The sequence below is a fragment of the Schistocerca serialis genome, chromosome 3 (genome assembly GCF_023864345.2).
Source record: "Schistocerca serialis cubense isolate TAMUIC-IGC-003099 chromosome 3, iqSchSeri2.2, whole genome shotgun sequence".
Lineage (NCBI taxonomy): Eukaryota > Metazoa > Arthropoda > Insecta > Orthoptera > Acrididae > Schistocerca > Schistocerca serialis.
Genome location: NC_064640.1, coordinates 1,013,221,874 through 1,013,240,487, shown reverse-complemented (window position 1 = coordinate 1,013,240,487; position 18,614 = coordinate 1,013,221,874). Strand labels below are relative to the sequence as shown.

The window sequence follows — 18,614 nt, the reverse complement described above, 5'->3', positions numbered from 1 at the left end:
TGTCTGATCGGAGCTTTTTCTGGCAAACACTTTGAACATGTCCTTTCCTATTGCAGAAAAAGCAAATAGCTTGGCGTGACGGGCAATGTTCACGCGAATGTCTAGTAGCACACCGCGCGCATGATTTCACTGCATTTGTGTGCTGGCGCGGCACACCTGGCTTAGAGCGCGGCGGCAGCTGCGTTGGTGTGCGCGAGGGCAGTTGACCGGGCCGCGTAGTCGAGTGCACCCATCGGACCGGTTAATGTTACACACAGCTGGCGAAGTTTCAAAAGATTCCTGAGCACAGTCAAGTGTGTCTTGTCTGTCCAATATGTCTATCACTTGTTGAAGGGAGGGATTAACTAGTTTCAAAATTTGCTCCCGTATGCGAACATCAGAAACGTTCTGTGCAATTGCATCACGTACCATTGTATCTGAATAAGAAAGGCCACAGTCACATTCAAAGGCACAGTCCCTAGTAAGTCCTTGCAATGTTGCTACCCACTCCCTATTAGTTTGACCGGCCGTACGTTTCGTACGAAAAAACGTATACCGTTTTGCAACCACATTAACTGTTTCTTTGAAATAGGCATCTAAAGCAGACAAAATCTCATCGTAGGACAGAGTTGCGACGTCGCGTCGGGGAAACAATTTCACTATCACACGGTAGGTGGACACACCGACACAAGAAAGCAAAAACGGCTGCCGCTCATTACCTTGAATTCTGTAGGCGGCTAGGTGAAATGCAAACTGGTGGGACCATTCCGTCCAAGTCTCGTGGGTTTGGTCAAACTGGCGAAACTGCGGTGCAACTGCATGTTGTGGCTGCGGTAGCGGTGAAGCGGCGGCTGCCGCATCGTGTGGCAGTGCACGTTGACCCTGGACGAGCTGTCCAAGGGCATCCAATAACGCCTGCGTCTGCTGATTCTGCAAGCGATTAAATTCGGACAGTACATCTGGCGAAGCCATGACACAAATAAATGTAAGCAATCAGAAAGAACAAGACCCTTTCCGTTGCCTCGTCGCCAATCTGTTGTGGCGTAACAAGTTTGCTACGCCACACTGGGAAGGGAGCCGAAAGAAAGGCACGCGTACACACACGCCAACTGGCCTCAAGTCTGGAACAGGATAACTATTGAATGGTAGCAAGAAAAGTACGTAGCTGCTTTATACTTAACTTTTATTCTTTGATGAATACAGCGTTCTTCTTGAGACATTTATACGATAACTCTCAAACTAGGTAAGGCTAATGGCGCCTTGCTAGGTCGTAGCCATGGACTTAGCAGAAGGCTATTCTAACTGTCTCTCGGCAAATGAGAGGAAGGCTTCGTCCGTATGGTTGCTAGCAATGTCGTCGTACAACTGGGGCGAGTGCTCGTCCGTATATCGAGACCTGCCTCGTGGTGGCGCTCGGTCTGCGATCACACAGTGGCGACACGCGGGTCCGACATGTACTAAATGGACCGCGGCCGATTTAAGCTACCACCTAGCAAGTGTGGTGTCTGGCGGTGACACCACACCCTTCATTTGACCTTTTCTGTTTGTACTGTTTACATCTCTCCATCATTTGATATGACCAGGGCAGACTTCCTCCAGCTTATTGGGCAGCTACCTCACCCCTTTCTGCCATCAGGTGACTTTAATGTGCACCATCGTCTTCGGGGTTCTCCCAGAACCTGTCCGAGAAGTGCCCTCTTGGCTGACCTTCCCAATCAACTTAACCTCTTCTGCCTTAACACAGACTCCACGCACACCTATTCCCACTTGGACCTATCCTTTGCACTGCCCAGCTTGCCCATCATCTCCAGTGGTCCGTTCTCTCTGACATATACTTGAGTGACCATTCCTTGTGTGCTGTCTGTAAGCTGACTCCTATCCCACCTATATGCAACTTACTAAGTCTGACTGGAGGCTTTACTCCTCCCTTGTGATTTTTGATGTACAATATTTCCCCAGTTGTGATGATCAGGTAGAATATCTTACAAACGTTATCCTTACTACTGAAGAACATACCATTCCTTGCACTTCCTCTTTACCATGCTGTGTCCCAGTCCCTTGATGGATTGAGGCATTCTGCGACACAATTCACGTGCGGATACGTGCTCCGTGTTTTTAAGTCATCCTACAATGGCAAATTGCATTCATTATATACAGTAGCATGCAAATTGTCGTCATGTTCTTCAGCATAGCAAAACAGCTAGCTGGATTTCGCTCACTAGTTTAACAGTTCCACTACCTCTTCCGTCGTGTGGGCCAACCTCCGATGGCTCGATGGGACCAAGATCCATTCCACAATTTCTGGCTTGACAGTAGCAGACAATGTCATCATGGACCCTATTGCCATCTCCAGGTGATACCGTTCTCTTCTCTGAATCAAGAGTGCTACAATGCTGCCTTTACTATGAGAGAGCTAGATCATGCTCTCACTTCATCCTGATCCTAAACCCCCAGGACCAGTTGATGTTCGCATCCAGATATTGCAGCACCTTTCTCTTGCGGGCAAGCACTTTTTGCCTAATATATACAACTGCATCTGGGCAGAGGACATGTTTCCTAGATGCTGGCGTGAAGTCACTGTCATACCCATACCTAAGCCCGGTAAGGACAAACACCTTCCTTCTAGTTACTGCCCCATTTCTCTCACAAGCTGTGCTTGCAGGGTGATGTAATGTGTAATTCATGGCTTGCTGGTATGGTGGCTCGAGTCTTGCAATTTTCTAACCACTGCACACTGTGAATTTCGAGTGTATGCTGTTGACCGTCTCGTCACTTTGTCCACCCATGTCATGAATGGTTTTCTGTGGAAATCGCAGACTGCGGCTTTGTTTTTCCATTTGGAGAAAGCCTGCGACACCTGCTGGAGGACTGGTATCCTCCATACATGTGGGGGCTTACATGGCCGCCTGCCCCGTTTGCTTGAGGAATTTTTAACAGACGGAGTTTTCAAGGTCTGTGTGGGCTCTGCCTTGTCAGACGACTTTATCCAGGAAAATGGTGTGCCTCAAGGTTCCGCTCTGAGCGTCGTCCTCTTTGCTATCGCCATTGACCCTATAATGCCTGCCAGGCATCTCCAGCTCCATTTTAGTTCACGATTTTGCCATTTATTGCAGTGCTCCATGGACCTGTCTCATTTAGTGGTGTCTTCAGTGATGTCTCGATCGTATTTACTCATGGAGCATTGCCAATGGCTTTCCTTTTTCCACTTACAAACATGTTTGTATGAATTTCTGACGGTGCAGTTGGTTTCTTCCACTGTATTTACATCTTTTTCATGTTGCTCTTCCATTCATAACTATGAAATTCCTGGGGCTAATGCTCTATAGGAAACTTTCTTGGTCCTCCCACATGTCTTGCCTGGCAGCCCGCTGTATGCGGTACCTCAGTGTCCTGTGCATCCTCAGTGGTACTTCCTGGGGAGCAGATCGAACCACCCTCCTGTAGAATATGGCTGTTTCGTTTATGCAGCTGCACTTCCGTTGCTCTTATGGCATATCAAAACTGTCCACCACCAAAGCATCCGATTGGCTACTGGCATCTTTTACACTAGCCCGGTTGAGAGTCTGTATGCAGGAACTGCCGCTGTCCTACTGCCGTGACGTTCTCCTCAGCAGATACGCATGCTGTTTGTCTGTCATGTGTGGCCATCCAACGTATGCCACCTCCTTCGGTGACTCCTTTAATCGCCAGTATGGGGTGTGTCCCTCATCTCTGTTACCCGCTGGAAATCACTTTTGGCTCTTGCTCCGGCAGCTTAACTTCAAACTACCTGCGACTTTCCTGGTGGGTGTAAACCCTACACCACCTTGGCTTCATGCAGCAGCCCATGTACACCTTGGCCTTTATTCGCTTCGTAAGGACGCTACTCCAGCCTCACTTTATCACCTTCAGTTTCACGACCTTCGCATGGAACTTCGCAATGGTACCTTGTGTACACTGATCGGACTGACCATGGTGTCAGGTGTGCCTTTGTCATTGGCCCGATGTTTTTCGACATCGGCTCCCGCAACACTGCTCAGTATTTACAGCAGAGCTCTTCGTCCTGTATCAGACCACGCAGTACATCCAGCGACACAGGCTTTTCAATTGTGTCATCTGCTCACTCTCTTAGTGCCCTTTAAGTCCTTTGTGTGCTGTATACCGTCCATCCCTTAGTGCAGCAGGTCCAGGAAAGCTGTCACTTTCTCACTCTTGAGCCAAGGCTGCAGTCCTCGTAACTCAGCCTGCTATTTCTTACATTCCCTCCGATTACCTCTATGTTGCTGTCTTGTCAGTAGGTGGTGTCACTTTGACATCAGCACTGGTCCTCCCTTCCTGGGAGCAAGCTGCAGGTTATTAAGCCTCTCCCGGTGACTTGGACGACCTCCTCTCGGCTCTCTCGCCGTGAGGAGATAATTTTGACTAGGTTGCACCATTTGTTAAGCAGTGCCCCCCCACCACTTTCTGCACATTGTGATCAACTTTTGATGGTCCGCCATTTCCTGGTGGAATGCCCTCTTTTTAACTGCTTGTGTACTCATTTGTGTTTGCCATCTGAGTTATTGGCTGTTTTAGAAAATAATGTATGGGCTGTCGACCGCATTTTACTTTTTATCTGTCGTAGCAATATGACGAAGGCCATTAAATTTTTACTTTTGGACCTCTGTTTCTCTATGGTGTATTTTATAGACCTTTCTCCACATCCCTGTCTTCTATTCTATCAATTGGATTGACATGTAGTCATTTTTAACTCCTCTTGTCTTCATGTTCTACAGTTTGGATATGGGTGCATTTGACCTTAGTTGTTTTTGCACCCTAAGACAAAACAATTTGACCCTGAAAGAACTTTACACCAAAAACTATAAATTGCGTTTGCCAGATGCTGTTTTTCTGAAGCTAAACTGATAGTATGACAATAATAATATGTAGGGATGTGTTGCTGATAGTTTATGCGTGGCTTTCTTGGGAATACTGGGCAACATTGATGGTAAAGAAGATGAGCTGTAATTGTCTACATTATTTTCTCTTTCTTATGGAATGGTTTTGTTTATGAGTAGTTTAACTGGTGCGCAAACTTATCACATCTGAAAAACATTTACCGCCAGGAATGTCAACACCACTTGGGAAAGAGTTACAGATCTGTATACTGATAACTTGCCATTAGGTGCCTTTGGTATGCATTCAGATTTTTAATGTATAGAACACTTCTGAGAGCAGTACATTAAGTATAATGTTGTTTGAAATTTTATAGCAGTTGGATAGCACTTGAAAATCATTTAGCATTAAATTACGTAGCCAAATATAACATTGCTACTTATGTTGTGGATGTTTAATTCTGTTCTGAGTGCTCCCTATTCTCTTGGTGCGAGGATTAGAAATTTGTTGGACTGATTGAAGGCAGTTTGATTTTCACAATATTTTGTCATATATACATACATTTCTATCCCTTTATAAACTAAGTTTTACACCACTCTCATGATTGTTTTTCTTGTGTGTGTGTGTGTGTGTGTGTGTGTGTGTGTGTGTGTGTGTGTGTGTGTGTGGAGGCGCACGCCCATGCATGTTTGTTCGTTTGAATATATATCAATATATATGAGAAACCACTTTCTCAGCACTTTTTTTGACACAGGAAATTTTGATGTACAGGAAGCACATATAATGGAGGTAGAAATAAATGTGCATTCTCTGATCAGTTCAGTAGTGTGCACTATGACTTCAGTTGTGAACGGGACAGTGTGGCTTTTGACGTAGCTCAGACTGTTAACATGTCCTGAAGGGTCATTTTGAGCTAAGACTTTGCATCGTCACTGTGCAAGAAATTAGTATGAGACACAGAACATTGAAGATCTGCATCATAGTGGCCACCTATGGCCAGCAAGATCAGCTCATGACCTACGACCTACAAATTTTGGATCACAGATACTCAACGGAGAATACAACAGAAAACCAATCACACTGCCTTTTTGGAGGCTATTGGGACAGTTCTATTGATCCAGACAGTTTGCAACCATCTCCATGTGACCAGTTTGGCATCTAAGCATCCATAACAAACAATAGTACAAATCCTCTATACTGCTGTACAACGAGAAGGTGGGCAAGTGACAAACACCTGGAATGAGACTGTTTTATTCACCAAATAAGTTTGGCACCGAATATAATGGTAGGAAGAAGCAAACACTCAAGCACCGAAAGCAGTTGACGCAGTGATGCGGTGTGCTTGCACATGTCAACTGTCTCATCACAGGGAAATATTAGACTATAAGAAAAATAATGTGGGCAACACAGTGAGTAACAATTAATGTACACTTATTAAAACCATATCTGTTCACTCATCTTCAGTGCGATGATGATGTGAAGGCCTGGCACTGAGGTTAAAGTTCAGAACAATGGTCTAAACCTAACTCAGTGAGTGAAGAATAATTAATAATTGATCTCAACAGGAAGGTGGGTCAATCATGTTTACAGATGTCGGATGCCATTCGTCAGTCTCGAGGGTAATTTGAGGGCAGTACCAGATGGGGGCAGATTCCTCTAACCCATCAACATTAGTTGATGTGCTGCATGAGCACATTATTCACACCTCTTGAACACATGTATCCAGGAGGCAGAATTATTTGAATGGCATTGCCTCCAGTATCAACTACATGAATCCTATTGAACATGCTTGTGGCCAGTTATCAAACTTGCAGTCCATTGTTGTAGAAATCCTACTGTCACACTTGACCACCTCAGAAGAGGTGCTGTTGAAGAGTGGGGCAAGCTTGAGCTACAGTATCTTCACCTTCTTGTGGACAGCATTCCAAGGAGAAGCCAACCATGTTGCAATGCACTGGGTGGAGCAGCACAGTATTGAATGTTACCTCGCTACAGTGTTTGACTTTATAGACATGCCTTTTCAATTGCCTATATGTTGGTTATTATTTTGCATTTGTTTCACTGTAAAGCTATTTTTATAGTATCATAATTATTCTTTCATTCACTGCTTTCCTTTACTGTAACCCCGCACACATTCACAGATGTGTCAGGTGATGCACAACTCTCTTTAAGCATTTTATGTTGTCATTTACTTTATTTAATTACACAAAATTTGTGTTTTCCCCATTTAGGCTGCATTTGATTTGGCACTAATGTTTCTTCATGTTGTCTTTTGAAGTCTCTTTTGTCCTCCATTTCTAATTTTACATGTACTTTGTGGCTTTAGTTTGTTATGTGCTGTATTATTGTGTAGTGGCTGGAGGTGTAAGTGAACTGAATAACCAGTGTATAATGTTGTTATAAATTTTTGTGAGCTGTTAGCCATTTTTGTTTGTAACTAATATGAATAAAATGTTTGCTACATATATCTAAATAAAATGAATCTGTAATATGCATAATATGTGTATTCGTCATAATGAAATTTAAGCTCTGTTCACGTGCTTACAGAAAGTAATGATGAGTTAGAAGGGTCTATTTTCTTTCAAGAACACAGTGTTATAGGTGTAACATGTGTAGAGGTAAAACAAATTGCATTCTTGAAGAAGGTGGGCCTTTATATTTTATTATAATGTATTTGTCACTTAAACTATTTAATTTGAAATTATTTTTATTTCAGGAGAAGAGTATTCTACAACATGAAGCTACTCCACCTCACACAGAAGGATTTGAATCTATCAGCTGTGCAAAAACTGTTACACCACCTATAAATTCAGTTCAGATATCAGTGTTGAGGAATAATGTGCTGTCTCCATTAATTGAAACCAACTCCTGGGAGATTAAAGGGAGAAAAGACAGTAGTACAAACAGTAAGGACTATGTGGAAAAGGTTACCTCCAGTAATAAATTTAATGTTAGTGGTGTGTTTTCTAGCCTGAATGAATATCTGAATGCTGGAAATTTGAATGTCAATGTAACAAGTGTGGAAGGTATAAAGGAGGGTATTCCTTATGAGGACAATAAACACATTCGAGAGAAAGAGTCAAGAACTGAAATTAATGAGAATAAATCAGGGACAAGTTATTCAAAAAGTAATCAGCAAAATTTGTCTTCAGAATTGTTGAAACATGATCATTTGTACAGGTTTGGTGAAGATCACAATCATTCTTCAGTTCATACAGCCACTGAAAAAGTAGAGATTATTGAGGATAATACTGATGTGGAAAAATCATCATCAGTGGGCAGGGCTTCTGAATATGGCACATTATCTGAAGTTGTGGGAATGTCAGAGTCTGGTCCATTGCCAGAACTTTTTAATGTGTCTAATGTCAACACAGGTACTGAGCTACAGGATGATGTAACATTTCCTGGAGGTGCAGAACTTTTACCTGCAAACGATGAAATAAAATACAAAACCAAAGAAGAAGACCACGCACTAAACGCTGATGGTCCTCAAGTTTTTGGCAGTGCTGAGGACTTTACTTCTACTGTTCCTGAAAATGAGCATAATGTTAGTGAGGTTAAATTTAATGACAAGACACTAACATATGAACGTGTTTCAGATAACAGTCATCATAAAGCCTCAGAAGAAGTTATTAGTTTCAGTGCCATAGAAGAGTTGAGTGATAATGAACTTGACTTGTATCTACAAGAGCTGGAACAAATATATGATACTGATATAGCTGGACACGAATCAGATGAAAGTAGCGAGCAGAGTGGAGAACGCCATAACAAAAAAATGCCACCAGAGACTGAAACCCAGAATGAAAGCCTACCACAGCAGCATAAGGGCAGCATTATGCCAGACACTACTGCTTCCAATATGAAACCAGATAATAATGGTGATAAATATGTTGAAATCATCAGCAGTTCTGTAAGTGCCGATCTGTGTGAAATGTCTTCCACTAATGTTGATTGTGAAGTTACAGTTTGTGAAAAGGCAGCTAATAGTTTTGTGAGAGAGGAAGGACAAAACATTGAACAAGATCCACAAAATGTGGATCATTTGAGTGTTGTCTCTGGTGAAGAGAGTGTGTCTGTGAATTCTGCCACTGACTCATCTCAGCATTTCTCTACTGTCAATGAATATAGAACAGCCGGTAGTATTTTACCTGTCGAGAATAATTCAGGAGATCAGGCAACACCAAGCCTATTGTTGTCTGTCGATACACACACTAGTGGCATAGAAAATACAGAATCATCTCATAGTGAGTACCCAGACTGTGCGCCTGAGTGTAATGATTCTGTGGGACATGTAAATATTTTAAGTGCAAGCCAAGGAACAGCTAGTGTCAGTAATGTTGTTTCAATAGAATGCCAACAAATAAAAAGAAATTCATTAGAATCTCAACTCGGCTGTGAAACTGGTGTGAGAAATAACTCTTCTGGCACAGTTGAAAGTCTGTCAGCCCTTTTCACTCAAATGAAACTAGAAGATGCCTCTGCTGGTGTATCTGGAACAACTGAAGCTATAATGGAAACAGAAATAGACCATAAACAGGCTAGGGACACCCTTGATGTGCACAATGACAAATTAGGTACTAATTGTACACTACAGACTGTAGAAGAGGACAGTGATGTTAATAATTCAGCAAGTTCGTCTTCTGAATCAAGTACACCTGAGTGTGCTGTTGTTGAACATAAAGCAACATCAACATCCTCCGTCACTGAAAGTGGAGAGAAACCTTCTAGACCCAAATATTTACATTTACCATCGAAAATAGTGGTTGAAGATGAGGAAGAAAATGTGCAAGGACTTCAAAGAACACCCTCAGTAGGTATGTGCATAGTCGATCTATATTTCTGCAGACTAAAAATACAATAAGTTTTTATTTTATGTAACTTTAATTAAATTAAGAAGGGAGAAGATATGAAGCTATAATAACGTATTTACCAGAGTATAAGATGACCCTGAATATAAGACGACTCCTACTTTTTTGAACAGGTTCCTTGAGAAAAATTTATTTTTAACATGTTCTACTAATCAGAACTAGAACTGTTTTATTGATATAAAGGATCTGCCAAAAAAAGGTAACATTATCCCTATTCTAAACATACGCCATTTATTGTCTACATTTTGTTAATACTAGGAAAAATAAAATAAACAAAAAGAAATGGTTTACATTAATTTTCGGACCGTTTTCGTCTTTTCTTTTTTCCATTTTTGCTTACCAAACTATTTGTAACTATCATCGTCGCCGTTGTCGTCATAGCATAGCTGTGAAATTTATATCTTCCATATCGCAATTATTTTTCTGTTTTCTGTCGAATGTGTTGCTAAATCTGAGGTGGTGGTTGGGGTGGTACCTGACAACGCAACTGTTTCTTTCTGAATAATGTCCGATTCCGCTTCTGTATTGACGTGAGGATGTAACAATGTCTCATACTTCCAAACACATCACCTGGCCGCTGCTCTGTCTTAGGCTGTGCGTAAACAGCTGCCACATACCATTTCATTCCCATCATAAGTCACACTAAGCATCGACAACATTGCAGCAAGAAATACGAATGTGTGTCAGATTAGATTAGATTAATACTAGTTCCATGGATCATGAATACGATATTTCGTAATGATGTGGAACGAGTCGAATTTTTCAATACATGACATAATTAGGTTAATTTAACAACATACTTAAATTGATATAACAACTTTATTTTTTTGTGTTTTTTGTTTTTCTTTATTTTTTATTTTTATTTTTTTTAATATTTTTGTTTTTTTTTTCTTAATTTATATCTAAAAATTCCTCTATGGAGTAGGAGGAGTTGTCATTCAGAAATTCTTTTAATTTCTTCTTAAATACTTGTTGGTTATCTGTCAGACTTTTGATACTATTTGGTAAGTGACCAAAGACTTTAGTGCCAGTATAATTCACCCCTTTCTGTGCCAAAGTTAGATTTAATCTTGAATAGTGAAGATCGTCCTTTCTCCTAGTATTGTAGTTATGCACACTGCTATTACTTTTGAATTGGGTTTGGTTGTTATTAACAAATTTCATAAGAGAGTATATATACCGAGAAGCTACTGTGAATATCCCTAGATCCTTAAATAAATGTCTGCAGGATGACCTTGGGTGGACTCCAGCTATTATTCTGATTACACGCTTTTGTGCAATAAATACTTTATTCCTCAGTGATGAATTACCCCAAAATATGATGCCATATGAAAGCAATGAGTGAAAATAGGTGTAGTAAGCTAATTTACTAAGATGTTTATCACCAAAATTTGCAATGACCCTTATTGCGTAAGTAGCTGAACTCAAACGTTTCAGCAGATCATCAATGTGTTTCTTCCAATTTAATCTCTCATCAATGGACATACCTAAAAATTTGGAATATTCTACCTTAGCTATATGCTTCTGATTAAGGTCTATATTTATTAATGGCGTCATACCATTCACTGTACGGAACTGTATGTACTGTGTCTTATCAAAATTCAGTGAGAGTCCGTTTACAAGGAACCACTTAGTAATTTTCTGAAAGACAGTATTGACAATTTCATCAGTTAATTCTTGTTTCTCAGGTGTGATTACTATACTTGTATCATCAGCAAAGACCCCTATCTAAACTTCTAACGTTTCCTGCAGAAATTTATACTATCGTTCAGTATTTGTCCAGTTTTAAACTCAATTCGATTTAGACTACAAATTAATTCAGGCAGACTGCAGTTTAAACGTGGTAGACGTTCATAAAAAGCCAAAGTACATTCTATAGATTTCCATGGTTGGCAACAGGACATAATTTGCTGCTCGCCCACCGCTCCTCTCCCAGCAATCACGACAGAGCTCTCAGCCAAACGGGTGTCACGGTTCCCCCTTGGTGCACTTCCGTAGCGTTGAGCTTGAGCAACTGAAAAACAGACTGCAATATCTTCTAGTGTGCAGGTAATATGTAACAGCACCATCGAATATATAAATAAAACATCCCAATTACGATTCACTCCCATTCTCGAACTCACTCTCGTCCTGCTATCTGGTGACGTCTGTTGGTACTCTCGCCACGACAGGTCTAGTCGCTGTAATTAATTCCCGCGATAACAATTACAGTCATTTTAATGTAACTTATTTCCTTCGTTGCAAGTTTCACTCTGGATTAATGTTCCTTCTTGTGTCAACTGAATGTCGCTGTTGATGTTCCAAAGCGGATTAGAAGCAGGTAACTTTTTTACCCGGTGCTCTGATACGTGAAAACCGACCGAATTTCTCAATTGCAATCCACTTAGGAAGTCACTATAGTTTCTCAGAGCCAAATAAAATACTAGTCTGGGTTCTCAATCAGCTAATGTTTTTCGAAGGACATTTGCGTTATTTAATGTTACTTTTACTTAAAAAGCGGTTTTAATGTTTGTATACGGTATCCACACATATGAGAATGTTTATTGCAAACCTGTTAAAATACAACAAAAGTTTGTAAGATGGATTTAATGCTGTTTTCTCCTGTGTTTCAAAAAGTTGTCAAACTTTAATCAGCCTGTTTTAGTGGCTAGTTTATAGTCGTTTCTCTCCTGCAGTAACGCCGCGCGAGCCAGTGTCACGTGATAGTTCGGGCAACGTCTGTACTGTATCAAGTAGAGCTCCTATGTTGTATATACTTGGATGAATCGTCCGCCATGTTTTCCCCAATTCTGAGGATTCCGCAATGTTTTATATTGTGGATGATAAGCTTGTTCACGCAACTTTTTACAATATTTCTTATAAAATATTTTCTACTTCATGTATAAAGTGTGTCGAACATTAGTTAACGTGTGTAGATATATCTAGCATGTCCTTTTCGTTTAGCAGAAAAAGTGAAATGTAATATCACACGGCTTTGGAAATGTAGGCTCATATCACTATTAAGCCCCTAGAATTGCACAATGCATGAACTCAACCTTAAAAGTAAGTTCATATAGGCCTGTTACCCAAAAGTAACATTTTATATTATAGTTTTGTTCGTTAGATTAAAATAGTTGCTGCCCTGCATGTAGGTATGAGTAACCACCCACCAGACACCAAATGTAAATTTTTTTTTATCTGGAATTCATGCTGTTATTAAATGTCTTTATTATTAACGCAAAAATAAGACAGAAAATTTGTTGCTAGGTAAGTTGTGATCAAAACTTTATTCTTGGAAGATTGTGGTACTTCGGCAGCTTCCCCCACAATGACTAATCAGCTATAAAAATATCTTAATTGTCATTCGTCCTACCGTTGTTAAGTGTTATTCAGTTTTTATGTATGTTTATGATAACACAATAAATATTCCACTTCAATTTGCCAATTGCGAGCTTTCTCTTCGTTTGGGGTCATGTGGAAATCTAAACGTGCGAAAACCATTTTTGCAATGTTTAGTGCAATTCACAGCTGAGCAACCACCCGTATTTACGACTAATTCTTCGATACATTTGATTAAAAATCTCCACTCACGTCTTGACTTATATGCAAATAATCATGATTATTCTATACTTTGGGGAAAACATGGCGGGTCGTACAGCTCAGGTTATAGAAGTCTTAGTATCAAGCGTTCCGTAGCATCGGGAAATCTGGAAAGCAAGTATCGTTTGCTGAGCCTTGCCCTTCCAAATTTTTTAGAATAAATCTGCGCGTGACCTCAATAGCGAACCCAATCAGATGTGTTGGATCTGTCTTGACTTGCAAGAAAATAATCAAGTTTGCCAGATAACAACAGATGGCACTACTACACCTTTCTTCCGTCTAACTTAGTTTCATACCTATGTTGTAACGTTTAGTCTGACAGTTGGTGTTTTGGCAGCATTGTTACTACATTTGTGAGTCAGTTGCCTCCTAAATGTCTGAGAGACACAAGCTGTACGGTGGTGTAGATGTAAGGGAAACGGCAAAGGTTTTTCATGTAGTTGTAATAGTGATATAGGCAGTAAGTATTGGTATTCTTTACAATTATTAGGCGCGTCTAATCTTGAGTTCGACTGGAATTTCAGAAATCAGCCAAACTAACAAACATTTTCGATGGTATGATGAGGACAGTATTAGAACAGCTTTACTCGATGGCATGGAAAGAATGTGACAAAGAATGAATATCAATTTACAGACGATGATTCAGACACAGACACAAATTTCCATATAGCTAGCGATCACGATAGCAGTTTGGAGCAGTCTGATGACAAGGAAGTAATGGATGTTGACAGAAATGAGTCAGAAAACGTAGCTGAAGCTACTTCTTAGGTACGAAAGAATGATGCATAACGGAAAAAAATCTCCTCCTCAGAATATGCGAGCTAGAAGTTGCAATATTGTGAAGAAATTGCGTGTTGGCGCCATTATAAAACAAGCAATTCTGGGGCAACTCGTTAAACTGAGCAAAGTTTTTAGCATGTAAAAGTGTGCAATAAGAAACATAATTGTGATATAAATTCAAGAACATCATGTAGAAACCTGTTCAAGGAACTTTTTATTCTAACCACTGTTTCTCATTATATTTATTCCTTAATGAAATTTGTGGCAAGTAATATATCTCCATTTGCAACCAATAGCTCAATACATAATATCAATACTAGGAATAAGAGCAATCTACATAAAGATGTAAAATCACTTACCTTTGCCAAAGAGGGGTCCAATATTCAGGAACACACACTTTCAATAAATTGCCAGCAACCATTAAAAACTTGGTTTCAGATAAAGCACGGTTTAAGCAGAGTTTGAAAGACTTTTCATACCAACTCCTTGTACCCTATAGGTGAATATGTTAATGGAGACTGTGTTAGGACAGCTTAAGTAAAAATGACTTTTAGATTTCAGTTTTTACAGCGCTTTGTCACAACAGTCAAGATTAGATATTTTGTGTACGATAAATTTGTTAACAGTGCGTAACAGTGTTTCATTCTGACAGAATATTAATTCTGTAAATATTAGCTCTCCCAGCTTACTGTATTGTATTCACCTAGTTTGACAATCTCCTGACAAATGATCCAGGTAGTAAGTTGTTGTTGTTGTTGTTGTGGTCTTCAGTCCTGAGACTGGTTTGATGCAGCTCTCCATGCTATTCTATCCTGTGCAAGCTTTTTCATCTCCCAGTACCTACTGCAACCTACATCCTTCTGAATCTGCTTAGTGTATTCATCTCTTGGTCTCCCTCTACGATTTTTACCCTCCACGCTGCCCTCCAATACTAAATTGGTGATCCCTTGATGCCTCAGAACATGTCCTACCAACCGATCCCTTCTTCTGGTCAAGTTGCGCCACAAACTTCTCTTCTCCCCAATCCTATTCAATACTTCCTCATTGGTTATGTGATCTACCCATCTAATCTTCAGCATTCTTCTGTAGCACCACATTTCGAAAGCTTCTATTCTCTTCTTGTCCAAACTATTTATCGTCCATGTTTCACTCATTTTCAAATGTTTTATGGTATACTTTGTCGTGTTCCACACCCACGAGAATCATCTAATTTTTTGGGTCTACTGAACCAGAACTGAATCTAATGTAATCAGGATTAGAATGTTTCTGCTCGTGGTTAGAATGTTCCTGCTCTCACGTTGCTCCTTTGCTTCAGGTTCCTGATGAGAGTTATTCGACTTGATGATGTTACATCTAGGCCATAGAGATAAGATGTTGTTATATTAGCACCCATGAGAGATATATTTCAAACTTTTGTAGAGCACTGTCAGAAGCATTATTGCCTAGAACTCATTTCATTTAAAATCACCCAAAATAAAGAAATCTCATTGCCATCATGTCACAGATCTTTGTGAAAATTTGGTGTAAGAAAGTGCATAAATAGAAAGTGTTAAAATAATTTTTTTCAGATTTTTTTTTTTTTTTTTTGACCAACTATATAGTCAGGGGACCATTTTGAAATGTCTGGCATTTTCTCCATCTGGCGTCAGTACGAAAGGTAGGTGGAAAGTTTTTAAACTATTATAATTCCCTTATTTATAAATCAATTTTATTCAATTTGGTGCCATTAGAAAGATAAAAGGACCAACTATGTCACTATAACAATGCTGCAATTCTGCATATAAATATGTGCAAATCTGTAATTAAAGTCATTTAAATATATATATATATATATTTACAAACTTAATCAATTTTTTCGTCAAAATCACAACTTTCACCATTTTAAATTTTGTCTCAAAGAATTCCTATTGTCATAAATTTCAACATAAAAAATATCAGAAGGGTGTTTGTTCTGTTTAATCATTTAAAACAGAAAGAACGTAAATAATGATATACACATTTCATTTTGTGACTCTTACCTAGTGGTCATAAATGATGATCAGTTCTTGTAAACACTTAATAAAATTCTAAAAACCATTCATTCTTTCAAACAAGTTTTTAATGGACAATGTTATGTCTGATTCAAAAGTATATAAACGACCAGTACTTGTGCTTGCACTAGGAGCAGGCAAAGTCATTAAAATGTTTTCATAAGTTATCCAGCAAACATCAGTGTGAAGTGGCCATGAATAACTTGAGGAAGGGCCACTTGGACTCATGAACTTGACTTTTGCATCTCTGTGTTCTTCACTTATCTCTAGAATTTTTCCAAGCCACCACTGGTTATCGTAGATAGCTGCGACAAATGTTTCTTCTTTAATTGTGTTAGAGGCAGTGTTTTGAATTCCAAGAGGAACTTGAATGAATTTAGTAGATGATGACACACGCTTTATCAGCAACTTGTTTTCATTCAGTGGTTTGAAAAAATGATTCACTCTTGTCCCAGGAATGGTAGAACCTGTCTCATATCATTTTTGTAACGTGTTTGTGAACTTTGTTATCTCCTCTGTTGTAACATAAAAGGTTTCTATTTCTGGAACATGAGTTTTGGCAAATGTAAACAGATCTTTTGGACTTAAAAATGTGACTGTCATATGGATGCTGTAAACTTGCTCTTGTAGCTAAACGTGTAATAGTACCACCAACTCCATGACATGTGTTTTTGCCATCAGCTAGTAGCAAAAAATTCCATTCTGCAGTTACTCCATGATCTTGCTTGTGATGACACAAATTAAAAAAAGTTCTTAAAGTTTTTATACTGTGTAGAGCTGCCATCACTGAACTACATAACATGCTGGATGTGTGGTAATTGTTCCAATGCTTAAGTGAGAGCAGGTTTCTGGAAAACATAGAATGTGTTTGTATCATGCTGCAAACAGTCACTTATACAACACAATGACATTGACTTAATGCAATCATATGTTTTAAAGTACACCACAAAAGGATGAAGGGTGACTTGAATGTTCTGCCAGTGGAATCGTTGTGCAGCATCCTGAAGCAAACAGGTATAGTTCTCTGCAAAATCCACTATGATGATGCATGTAGTATCAGGGAGGGTTTCTTTGCTTGATTTGAAGTAGTGACTCAGATATTTTGATACATAATGATGTGTTCAGTTCTGAAGTTTTTGCATGAGATACTGAACAAATTCGTCAGTCGTCTTCATTAATGTCTCCAGTGTAGGTCGATCAGTTTGCATCCATTGTTTGAATACAACATTTTCACAATTTTGTAAGGACTCCAGCTCCATTAAAAAATTGCACAGTTCATATTCGTCAGGACACCGAGAACAGCAATGCAGCATGCACTCCTCGTTTTCCAGATTGCACACAAGTTTCTGTAGAAGTTCGGTGTACAGTTTTTCACATGTATTAACAGTTTTACGTTTTGGTGATACATGCATACACATACGTTATGCATCCCACAACTGTTTACAGTAACACATTCTTTTGGCCTAAGTCCACAAAATTTAGTAAAACCAATTTTATCTTCAGGGTATTTTTCTCTGAAAGTTAAGTATACATCTTTCAGATTATGTAAAATGAGTCTTTTTGTCTTATATACTCTTTTGCCATTTTCTGAAGGACAGACATACTGTCTTTTTTTTATTAGCAGAAATGCGACTTGTATCATCCTCACAGTAAAATTCTGGACACATTTTTCCACATCCTTACCTATTCTGTTTCCCACTTTGTAACTTCCTTTTGACAAAATACCATCTTCTTTTAGCCATACCCTCGATTTCTTTACCATGTATTCGGCAGTGTTAAAAAACATTTGGATATGTTCTTCACTCCATGAAACTGGTGCTAAGGCAAGTATTTGTAGGTTTCTTTAACAGAACTTCTGCTGAATTTCCCTTTAAGTTTTTGCAAAAAATATTATGGTCTGTACATTCAGCACTGCCAGTTTCTTCAGACACATTTTTCACTGGAACATGTAGCACTTCTGATACTGTTTTCTGGAATTTTAAAGCTAAGCGATGGTAACAAAATTTCAAGTAATTCACAACTTTCATTAAGTTTTTGAAGAGCTGTAGATGGATCTGGTGTATATTCTTGATCTTCAACTTCACATTCATCCATCCCTGGAAGGTTATCCCCCGTAGGAAATAAAATGTCCGTATGGCATGTTATGTGCAGCTTGGTACCTGGGATAAGTCCAAGGGTTTTATATTTCCTTGCCATGGTTAAAGAAATAGGTTTCAAAGGTATCTTACCATGCTTCTTAAAAGGGTCACAGCAAATTCTTTGTCTGTCTTCAAATGTGAGAAGAACAAACTCTCTCAATATTTTCACAGGTGCTTCTTAGCTTCAGTAATTCAATATCAGCTTGATTCACGCTTGACATATCTATTAAATCAAGCTCTTCACTGCTACTCTTTTTCTTCTGACACACAACTGCTACCACAAAACCTAAAGCTATTTGAAGCAATTAATTATTACAGCATTATTGAAAAAGTATAAGATCTAACAATAGAGGACAAACACCCTTCTGATTTTTTTTATGTTGAAA

The 18,614-nt window shown here is 39.3% G+C and overlaps 1 protein-coding gene across 1 annotated transcript in view; it reads left to right on the top strand.

Moving 5' to 3' along the window:
- The window catches only part of LOC126471471 (zinc finger FYVE domain-containing protein 9), a 429,993-nt gene that overhangs the window by 129,646 nt on the left and 281,733 nt on the right, over nt 1-18,614 (top strand). The window contains exon 3 of the mRNA XM_050099668.1: nt 7,550-9,647. Coding sequence (XP_049955625.1) covers nt 7,550-9,647 — 2,098 coding nt within the window. The remainder of the gene's footprint in view (nt 1-7,549; nt 9,648-18,614) is intronic.